At 39.9% G+C, this 12,016-nt stretch overlaps 1 protein-coding gene across 1 annotated transcript in view; it reads left to right on the top strand.

The window, feature by feature from the left end:
* Positions 1-12,016, top strand: part of LOC109921380 (aminopeptidase O (putative)) — a 185,230-nt gene that overhangs the window by 163,101 nt on the left and 10,113 nt on the right. The window contains exon 12 of the mRNA XM_048593426.1: positions 9,735-9,836. Within this exon, the coding sequence (XP_048449383.1) occupies positions 9,735-9,836 (102 nt within the window). The remainder of the gene's footprint in view (positions 1-9,734; positions 9,837-12,016) is intronic.

Genomic DNA, 12,016 nt, shown 5'->3' with positions numbered 1-12,016 from the left:
TCCCACACCCCCCCACCCCCACCCCCACCCCCAACCCCGGCAGCCACATCATGGGCAGTGTGTGGTGGTGCAGAGAGTCCAGGCATACAAAAAGAATCTTTCAGGTCATGCCTTTCTCACCACCAGCCAAGTGATGTCTTGTTGCCTGTTGGAAAGTTCTGGTGATAATGTTCTCATTTGTAGGAATAATGTTATCCTAGCAGTGGCAACCCATTGCATCTGTTGGTTCTGCTGGGACTGGAGAACTATGATCCAATTAGTTTACCCTCCTGTGCTGAAAGTGGAAACTCCCCCTGAGTGAGGTGTGAAAGTTTCTTTTCCTGCCAGTTGACTTCCATGGAGCTTTAAATGGCAACAGGGCACCCAAAATTCACAGAACTGTGTTCTAAACAATCCTGAGTTCTACTTGAATCTTTCCTGTTAGGTTATTATCTTTTATAGAAGCATTAAAACTGTATTAATGGAAGTCAAAAATGACATCATCTGTGAGTGCTACCAAGGTGCAGTATCCCTTCACAACTTCTGAAAGCATTTGGCTAGTCCATCACAGCTTCCTTCTCCAAAATCATCTCTCACTTGTTCAGTTGAGTGTGGGACTGCCCTCACTTGGTTCTGCACTTCTCCATGACGACTAGATTAACTGGAACAGTGCCTTCTCATTCAATTCCAGAGATCCCCAAGGATCTATTCTTGACCCACACACCTACATTTGTGCCTTGGTGACATAATCTGAATAAACGGCTTTTGATTTTGATGTAGGCTGGTAACATTCAGCTTTATCTATCTCTCCAGGCTCCTAGAATCTTTCTAATGGAAAGGTTTATTTCCATCTTAGTAAAGTTTTTCTCCATTCTGATTTCTCAACAGAAACACTCATCCAGGATTTTGTAACTTCCAAATGTGACTATTTAAATGCTCCCCTGGCTGTTTGCCATTTTTCACATCATCTAAAAATGAGTTAACCTAGCCCACACTAAGTTCCAAGAATCCATTTTACTGAAACTTTACAAGGCACCAGTCAGACTACAGCTGGAATACTGTGAACAGTTTTTTGCCCCTTATCCAAATATATACTGGCATTGGAGACAATCCAGAGAAGGTTCACTAGACTAATAGTAGGTATGAAGGGACTGTTTTATGAGGAGAGGTTGAGTAGTTTGGGCCTGTACCTGTAGGAATATTGAAGAATGACAGGGGACCTGATTGAAACACACAAGGTTGTTAGAGGACTTGACATGGCAAATAAGGAACGGTTGCTCCCCTTGTGGGAGAGTCTAGGATGAGAAAGCATAATCTCACAATAAAGGGTCACCCTTTTAAGTCAGAGATGAGGAGGAATTTCTTCTCCGAGGATAATGAATCTGTGGAATTCACTGCAGAGGGCTGTTGAGGCTAGGTCATTAAGAATATTCAAGGCTGAGGTAAATTTTTAATCAGTAAGGGAATCAAGTGTTATAGGGCACAGTCAGGATTGTGGAGTTGAGGATTATCAGATCAGCCATGATTTTAGTGAATAGTGGAGCAGGCTTAGTGGGCTGAATGGCCTGCTTATGCTACTACATTTTATCGTACTATGCTTCATGAACTGCATTTTGACTCCAAAAAACTCAGTATCTCAAATTTAAACTTCTCATCTCCATTTTCAAATCCCTCAAAAGATTTCTCCCATGCTATTTCCTAGTTTCCTTCAGCCCTATAATTCTTAAAAAAAAACAACACAGAATTCTAGAATTCTGCATTCCAAAATGCATTTCTACACCTTTGACAGTAGAGTCTTATGCTGTTTCAGCCCTAATTCTTCTCTCAAATCTAGATGTCACCACTCATGCTTCCTTACGCTTTTAAAATCCTATACTTTGTTTCAGTTTTGGTCACCCATTCTAATAATTTCTCCATTAATTTGTTGTCGAGTTTTGTCTAATATTTTCTGTCAAGTACTGTGCGATGCTTTCTGTTTTAAAATCCTGCAAGCTGTTACTTGTTTGAAAGCTATGGTGAAATGTATTAAGGAAAGCTTTAACTCCATGATGAATATGTTGCACAGCAGGGCCACGCTTGTAAGAAGTGGATGTCTCACAAGTTGATCATAGTTTGTATTTTTAGGTAGAAACCTTTTCATAATCTCCCACTGATAGAATAACAAATAGTCTAAGTTATGGAATATTTGGACTGTTAAGTGGTTAAAAATAAGATGTTTTATCATCAGTTCTCTCCCTCAAACTTGTTTCTTAGTCTGTGTAACCGTTGAGAGAGCATGCATATGTTCTTCAGCCAATTTTCCCAACCTTGCAATAGACAGGAACAGCATACCCAATGTGCGGTATTTCCTGTCCACAGCACAGGGGCAAGTCTTCTGCTGTCAGTAGGGGCATGAAATCTGGGGCACCTGCAGGCTGCAATTAATCTGTTAATGTTGATCATCTAGTTGTTGAATGGGGCAAGAAGATGGGCAAATCTTTGAACAACATCCCCACCTCAGTTTTTCATTCAGTACTAGAGACTCCCTCAGATCTTCCAGTCAGTGAGTGCTTTAAAGCAAGCAAGCCATAATGATCTGGTTTTTTTGTGCTGGGCTATGCAGCAAATAGAGATTGAGACAAGAAAGGTGGAGTGCCTGCTCCTGCTTCATTAAAATACTTTCTTCTGGCTTCTGATGGCTCTGTGGTCAGGTTGGTTTCTGTGCCCCTAAGAATGTACACGTATTTCTGGAACAATGTTAAAAGGGTAAAGATTTGGTATTCTGGGACATGCCCTTTTTGTTGATGCTTGCACTTGAGAATTGAGTAGTTTCTTTGGGCAAGGACCTGGAAAAACAGGTCTTGCTGATCTTTGCCTGTCTGTCATTCTTTAAATCTTGATTTTAGTAAAACACTGTGACTGGAAAGAAAATTGTCAAGCATTGTAAAGTTATTACTGACATTCTTATCATGTATTTTGTTAGATAATATGGCATAAGACTGCATTTTTACATTTGTGGACTTTTTTTTTCATTTCCTTCACTCTACTTGGAGCCAATTAGGCAAACCATTACTGTAACTGAGCTGCAGAAAATCCTGCTGTATTTTTTATCCACTTGTGTATATGTTTTCTTGCAGACAGTATTTATTCCTATTAGATTCCCAGCTCAATTAACTAATTATGGAATTGGATTGTTCTTTGATGACAAGGGTAGTTTGCTTTCATTTGTCACAATTTGTGTATACTAATTTACTTCAGTATAAATTGTGACAGTTTAATTTGTGTATATTAGTACACAAGTAAGGATAGAGTAAATGAATGCCAGAGGAGGAAGGGAGAAATTATGAGGTGTGAAAGAAAACTTGATCAAATAAATTAAATTTGAGTTTTTGAAATTTGCTAAGGTGAGATGATGTGGAAAGATTCAAGAAGGGATTTCCAGAGGACAGGATTGAGGTGGCTGAACTCTTTAACAATATATACAGTCAGGTAGAGGTAGCCAGGTAGTGCAGAAGTCTCCTGTGGCCATTCCCATCTCAAATAGGTATGCCGTTCTGAACCTGGGTGGGGGGTTGGAGGGAATGGCCTCTCGGGAGTATAGAACTGATAGCCAGTTTGCTGGTACTGTGACTGGCTGTGCTGTTATGAGTATGTTAGGTTGCAAGCGATCGGTTGTAATACAGGATTGCCTAGGCTGGGCACCGAAGATGTTTCTGCGGTTGTCAGCAAAGCATCTGGGTGCCAGGGTCAAGGATATAGAGGGTGCAGAATATTCTGAAAGGGGGAAAGTGACCAGTGGGAGGTTGTTGTGCACATCGGTACCAACGACATAGGTAACGAAAGGGATGATGTTCTGCAGAGAGCATATAGGAAACTAGACACCAGGCTAAAAAGCAGGACCTTGAGGGTAATAATGTCTGGACTACTGCTGGTGCCATATGCTAGTGAGAGTTGGAATAGGCGGAGAGGGCAGATGAATGAGGAGCTGGTGCAGGGGTCAAGGATTCATGTTTTATGACCATTGGGATCTTTCCAAGGGTAGGAATGACCTGCATAAGAGTCGGGTTCCACCTGAATTGGAAAGGGACCAATATCCTGGCAGGGAGATTTGCTAGTGCAACTGAGGAGGCTTTAAACTAGTAAGGAGGGGTGGGAACCAAATTGGGAGTGGGAAAAGGCTGAGGCTGGTGCAGTAGATAAGGGGAACAAGTCTAATTGTCAAGATGGACAAGAATTTGGCAGAGAACAAAGTAAGACTGGTAAATTAAACTGCATTTACTTCAACGCAAGAGGCCTGACAGGTAAGCCAGACGATCTTAGGGCATGGTTGGGAACATGGGACTGTGGTATCATAGCTTTACAAGGGATGGACAGGTCTGGCAGCTTAATGTTCCGGGGTACAGATGCTATAGGAAGGATAGAAAGGGAGGCAAGAGAGGAGTGGGAATGTTTTTTGGTTAGAGAAAACATTATGGCTGTACTTAGGGAGGATATTGAGGGCAGATCGTCCAGTGGAGTTATATGGGTGGAACTTAAAAATTGGAAAGGGATGATCACTTTGAGATTTTATTATAGGTTCCCCACTATCAGCGGGACTATAAGAATGAGATAATGAGAGTTCAGAGTCAGAATGTTCCTGTCAGTGTGAAGGGCAAGGCTGGTAGATAGAGGGAATGCTGGATAATTGGAGAAGTTGAGGCTCTGGTCAAGAAAAAGGAGGCATATATATGGTATAGATGGTTGGGATTGAAGACTAAAATGGCAGTAGGAGCACACTGAACAAGGAAATCAGGAGGGCAAAAGGGGATATTAGATAGCTTTGGCAAATAGAGTTAAGGAGAATCCAAAGAGATTTTATAAATACATTAAAGGCGAAAGAGTAACTAGGGAGAAAATAGGGCCCCTTAAGGATCAACTATGCGTGGAACCACAGGAGATGGGTGAGATAATAAACGAGTATTTTATGTCAGTATTTACTGTAAGAGATGGATGTGGAAGCTAGAGAACTTGGGGAAATAGTGATATCTTGAAAAGTGTCCATATTACAGAGGTGGTAGTGCTGGAGGTCTTAACATGCATAAAGGTAGATAAATCTCTGGGACCTGATTAGGTGTTTCTCAGAACTTTGTGGGAAGCTAAGGAAGAAATTACCAGGCCTGTTGCTGAGATATTTGTATCATCAATAGCCATGGGTGAGAAAGACGTGGCGTTTGGCTAATGTGGTGCCATTATTTAAGAAAGGCAGTAAAAAAAAAAGCCAGGGAACTAAAGACCAGTGAGCCTTGCGTCAGTGGTGGGTAAGTTGTTGGAGGTGATTCTGAGGGACAGGATTTAATGCATTTGGAAAGGCAAGGACTGATTAGGGATAGTTAGCATGACTTTATGTTTGGGAAGTCATGTATCACTAACTTGAGTTCTTTGACGAGGTGACAAAGAAGAGTGATGAAGGCAGAATGGTAAATGCCTATATGGACTTCAGTAAAGTATTTGACAAGATTCCGCGTGCTAAACTGGTTAGTAAGATTAGATCACGTGGTATCGGAGGAGCTAGCCAATTGGATACAAAATTAGCTTGAAGGTGGAAGACAGAGGGTGGCGGTGGAGGGATGTTTTTAAGACTGCAGGCCTGTGACTATTGGTGTGCCACAAGGATCAGTGCTGGATTCACTGCTTCTCATCATTTATATGCATGATTTGGATGCGAATTTGGGGGTGTGGTTAGTAAGTTTGCAGATGACACAAATATAGGTTGTGTGGTGGACAGCAAAGAAGATTATCTCAGAGTGCAATGGGACTTTGATCAGATGGGCTAATGGGCTGAGGAATGGGGCATATGGAGTTTAATTTAGATAAATGCAAGGTGTTGCATTTTGGTAAGGATCAAATGTTGGAAAATCGGACTAGGTCTGGCTGATGTGGATGAATTAGAACGAAAGGTCTATCTCCATACAGTATGACTCTACAACTCTATAACAGCAGGTGCAGTGATAAGACTGAAGGCCAGTTGGAGTAATGGAGCAAGCAAACTGGAAGAGATTTTGTGTGTGTAATGGGAAGGATTTTCTAGTTAAAGTATTATACAGGAGATAAATAATTGCTTGTCCTATTGACTACGATCCCAGATGTTCTGTAGACAGTATCATGCTATTTTATCTTGCACATCCAAAAAGGAGAAGTGAATATATCATTAACATTGACCTGGCAATGACAGAGAGAACAACCTATTCACTGCCCAGTCACAGGACACTCTGGATCATTGGCTTCAGTCTGCCCCTTGGTGACGTGAAGTAACTTTTGGCTTGTCCAAAACTTCTTCAGATGAGCAATATGGTAGCATAGAGCACACAACCGATTGAGAGAAACAATAGAAAGGTAAAGTTTGACATCATTACTGTATATGTGAAAATGTGTGTGGGTTATGTAACTGATGGGAAACATGGAAGTGGAGGAAAAGTATGGGGTAGGGGCAAGAAGGCATTGCTAAATATACAGTGATTGCATTCAATTAGTAGGACTGGTGCTACAAAAAGGGAAATATAAAACTGGACAAGAAAGGAGAGCCAGTGGAGGGCAAAAATACGGTTGACTTTATTGAAATCTGTAGAAAAGAGAACAAAGTAATTTATAAAAATTATTATTCTTGGCTTTGATTTGGGCCATTTCAGAACTTCTTTAAAAAAAACTGAGAGAATTTAACCTGTGTGTTTTAGGAGAAGTAGACACTAAGTTGGAAAGTGATGATAAGTTGGAGGACCTTTTGGAGGGGGAAAAAAAATTCAAGAAGTTGGAGGGCATGCATTTTATGAAAAGGTTGACTGGGATTTTTTTTTTAAAGAGGCAGGTTATGACAGTAGTTTTGAAGGAGAATGGGTGGAGAGAGCTGCTTAAACACAATTTAAAAATGAGATCTTCTATTTAAGACAAAGTTTTGGAATTTTATTTCCTGAGGGTCATGAATCTTTGTAACACTTCACTACTTTATAGGGAGAGGCATGGTCATTGAATATTTAAAGGCAGTGATTGATTCTTGACGAGTAACAGAGTCAAAACATATCAGGCATAGGTGTAAATGCAATGTTGAGACCATAATCAAATTGGTCATGATCTTATTGAATGGTGGAGGAGACTCAAGGGGCTGAATGGAATGCTCCTGGTTCATATGTTCCTATGACCTTCAATCATATCACTGTTACCAAGTCCTACGTCGTCAACAGCAATCCACCTCTTGTGACTTACACACGATTGATAGATTACTGTCCACCTGTCTTTTAGTCTTTGTATTGCACAGAAGGCCAAGACACCAGCTATACAAACCTTGATTTTTTTATTAACGTTTGGTTCTGTTCTTGATTGTGTTTTTAATTATTGATTGTGATTTCTGAATTGAGTATGTTTCTTTTTTACTTGGTATGGAATTCTTTTTTATTGTTGGAAATACTGATTTGACAGCTAAACTTAATTCCTGCATTTTGAATTTAATCTTTGCTGTAATAGAACGTCCTAGATGTTTATTGCAGTTCACAGTTGATAACATTCAGACCATAATTGTACATAGACAATGTGCCCCCTCTGATTCAGCAAGCATATTGAGATATGGCTCAAATACAGAATGTTTATATTGGATGAAATAAGCGGTGTGTAAAACTTAGCTCCTTTGAATTATTATCTTGCACTATAGCGGAAAAATAATCCTTAAAGCAGAAGATTTATGTGCTTTACGGAGAATGTCCAGACTTTGCCTGATTTTTGGTGCCCCTCCCTGTGAGAGTTGTCTTGCACAGCAAGAGCTAGACAGCTCTCATTTGATTATTGTACTTTCTTCATTCACCCCACGTGCATTTCTTCCAGAGATGTTTATAGGTAGCTGGATAGGTTCCATGTTAATGATTTAGTGCCAATATTACCAGGAATGAACAATCAACAAGGATAATAGGAAACCTATTCCTACTTTAATACTGGTCCCAAGGACCACTATCAAAATCATTTTAAACTAACTCCAGCTGTTGCACCAAGGGGATAGAACTTTAAACCCCTCCTGCTCTGCCAAGCAGCAAACAGGTGCCAAAATTCCATTTGCAACTTATCCCATACAATCCTGTTGGCTTCCAGTGGATCTTGAAATTAACCAAATTTGTTTTTGTAGAAGATGATTAGGACATTTATTGTAGTGAAGCTGGGTCCTGAATATGCAGATTGCCTTATCAGAGAAGGGCTCAACTGGAATTGCAAATCTGTGTAGGGAAGCATTTGTGGTGCTCTTCTCTCCTCCACATCCCCCACCCCTCCAAACCACCTGCACCACTGTCATCACTATTAAGGCCAAAGTTACAAGGTGCTTCTCTGGGTCCTCCAGCAATCTTGGGATTCTGATTCTCTGGATTCCCTTCTTCAAATCGCCCTCTTCACAACTTTTTGATCTGTGGCTCATTGTACCATCTCTTGAAAAATGGTATCCTTTTGCTTGAATCTTACGATGCTGGTGCTGCAGTTATATCCCTTGAGTTAAATGCCATCCAGGTCTTATGCCTCCCTGCTGCTTGAAATGTCATTTTTAGAAAGCTAGCAGCAACAAGAATCTCAGTTCTTGCAATGTTTCCTGTCTACCTCTGACGCCACCCTCCTCCTGTACCTCTCATGACTCGCCAATTCATGTTTGAAGTAAAACTGACCCCAGGTTTCTGTTCAACTGGTTCTAGTTCTGAAGATTTTATTGTTGCTTGTAAGTATGGAGAGGATGAGTACACGTGTAAAGCCCATTACTTCAAAATATTCACGCACACTTTGTCTGCAGCCAAGGTGCACGTGAATATTTTGAAGTAAACATCAGAAGTAGCCTCTGAAGAAGGGTCACCTGACCCAAAGCGCTAACTCTACTTTCTCTCCACACATGCTGCCAGACTTGCTGAGTTACTCCAGCTATTTCTGTTTTCGTTTCAGAAGTAGCCTATTGTTCCTTGTGGTAATGTACTGGAGTCTGTTTAAGAAAGCAAACAAGACCACTCTAGCTAGAAGAAGTAAATTCACAAATAAGTACACTATTTCATCCAGGTCAAATATAGTACAGGGCACGGAGTAAAGGAGATGAATCCCACTCAATTTTAGTTATGATTGCCAACTTTTGGGGAACTTTTAAGGATCTAATTAGTAAATTGGTTATTTTTAAAGTTAATTTTACAAATTTGCACTTTTGCTTCATTTGCCAATTTGGAACTTCTACTTGGAATTTATATAATGCTTCAAACATGGAAAGATATTCTGGTTGGTTCTTGTTTTTGTATTTCAATATCTTGCTGCAAGTCCAAAAAGTGTGTAAGTCCTGTTACATCTTGAAGGTTGTGTTTATGACATTTCTATGCCAATTTAATTTAATATAATGTACCCATCCCACTTATGCTGCATATCCTGCCTTAATTGTAACTTATTGCTTATTTATAATAAATCCTTTGGATTTCAGTAGTTTCAGATGTTCATTATAGCTCATATCACCCCTGCTTTTGCATTTCAGTCTCTAGACCTGGATAGTCATTGGTCAATTTATTTTTATATGTTTGTTTTCAACCGGTTCTCATGTACAATATGGAGTTCTCTCACCTCTTGGTTTCTTAAAAGGTGTCAGAGCAGAATTTGATATATTGGCTTGATTTTCAGTTTTAGTGAATAAAAATTTATTGAGCAAATCCCTACATTCTGTATACGTTAAATGCATTTAGGTTGGTTTAATGTTTTTATGGATCCATTAATATTGACTCGCTATTAACTTGTTTTTTTTAAATAAGAGCTTGCTACGGAGTTTGACTGGTGTTGATCAAGAAATCAGAAGTCTTATTCAGAATTTACATTACCCAGAGGAGGAATACCATTCTAAATTGTTGAAAAATGTAAGTAAATTAAAGGAAGGTAACACTTTAAATTTTAATTATGCTCTTAATTAATATAGAAACTATCAAATTACATTTGTTTCTTTTTATTTGTTCATGGAATATGGGTGTCATTGTGGTACGTTCAAATGGCTGTTACAAAGCGGGTCCATGATTTTGACCCAGCGACAATGAAGGACTGCTGATATAGATCAAAGACATGATAGTGTGTGGTTTGAAGGGGACTTGCATATGATGGTGTTCCCGTATATCTGTGCCCTTGTCCTTCTAGGCATTCGAAGTCATGGGTTTGGAAAATGGTGTTAAAGAAGCTGTAGTGGATTGCTGCAGTGCATCTTGTAGCTGGCACAAACTGTTGTCACTGAGCATCAGCAGTGGAGGGACGGAATGTTTGAGATGGTTTACGGAATGCCATTTGAGCAAGCTCCATTGTCCTGGACGCTGTTGATCTTTTTGAGTGTTATTGGAGCTGTATTCATTGAGGCAATGGAAGTGTTCCATCACACTCCTGACTTATGCCTTGAAGATGGTGAGCAGACTTTGGAGGGTCAGGAGGTTCCGTTACTCACCACAGAACACCTAGCCTTTGACTTGATCTTGATGCCATTATATTTATTTAGCTGGCACAGTTCAATCATTGACCAGTGTAACTCCTAAAATATTGATGGTGTGGGATTCAGTGATGATAATGACATTGAATGTAAGGGGAAGATGATAAGATTCTCTTTTTGTTGATGGTCATTACTTGGATCATGTGTGGCATGGACGTTACTTGCTACTGACCAGCCCAAACTCAGATGTTGTCCTGGTGTTGCAGACCTTTGATAGGGACTGCTTTGGTATCTGAGGAGTAATGAATGGTGCTGAACATTGCGCAATCATCAGCAGACATTGCCATGTATGATGGAAGGAAGTTGATAATGCCTAGGACTGTACCCTGAGGAGTTCCCATGATGATGAAATTGAGAAAATTGACCTCAACAATTCCCACCAGTTCCTTTGTGCTTGGTATGAATTAAGCCAGTTGAAGGTACTTCCATTGATTCCCATTGAGTTTAATTTGCCACGGCTGATTAGTGCTGTACTTGTTGTATTTTACCTTGATATTAAAAGCAGTGACTCTCATCTCACCACTGGATTTGAGCTCTTTAGTCCATGTTTGGACCAAGGCTGTAATGAATCCAGGATTTCACTCATGGCCCTGGCTGGAACCCAAATTGACCATCAGTGAGCAGTTTATTGTTAAGCAAGTGCCATTTGATAGCACTGTTGACAGCCATCAATTTGTGGATGACTGAGTGTAGACTGATGGGGTGGTAGTTGACTAGGTTGAACTCATCCTGCTTTTTTATGGACAGAACATACCTGCGCAATCTTCCACATTGTTAGATATAAACAGTGTTGTCACTATACTGGAACAACTTGTCTAGGGAAATGACTAATTCCAGAGCATAAATCTTCAGTACTGTAGATAGATGCTGCTGTCAAGATACATATAACCTTTGCAGAATGCAGAGGTTTCAGCAGTTTCCTGATAATATGTGGAATGAATGAATTGGCTGAAGATTAGCATCTGTGAAACTGGGGACCTCAGGAGGAGATGGATTATCTTCTCAGCACTTCTGACTAAAAATGCTTGCAAATGCTTCAGTCTTGTCTTCTGTATTGATGTGCTGAGACTCTCTATCTGGGGATATTAAAGGAGTCTCCTCCTCCTCCAGTTAGTTATGTTATTGTCTACTACCATTCACAGATGCTTGTGGAAAGACTGCAGAGCTTATCTTCGATCTGTTGATTTACTATATGTAGCTCTAAATTCCCTGTGTATTTTTGTTGCAAAAATAAAACATATGTGTCGCCGGTGATATCTAAAATTTTGCTCAAACTAAGGAAAGTTGCATCATAAACCTCACCATATATGGTACTTAGGAACGCTGATGTATGTTTGTCATGGATGTGGAGGTTGCAAAGAACCAAGGGCTGGGTTTGGGGTTATCTTTAAAATACAAGTTTCCAATGAACGTTTCTTATCTATTAGAGAAATTGCTCACAATTCAAAACTGTGGAACTTGTATTCTTTCAAAGTCTTGAATCAGCACATTTAACAGATTTATATGTTGCTGAAGGCTGTAAAGAAGAGGAATAAATGTTAAAAATCTTCCTGAGAACATAATTTAGAC

Source organism: Rhincodon typus, chromosome 3 (assembly GCF_021869965.1).
Source record: "Rhincodon typus isolate 14 chromosome 3, sRhiTyp1.1, whole genome shotgun sequence".
Taxonomy (NCBI): domain Eukaryota; kingdom Metazoa; phylum Chordata; class Chondrichthyes; order Orectolobiformes; family Rhincodontidae; genus Rhincodon; species Rhincodon typus.
The sequence above is the reverse complement of the archived record's forward strand: the minus strand, read 5'-3'. Positions and strand labels throughout refer to the sequence as shown.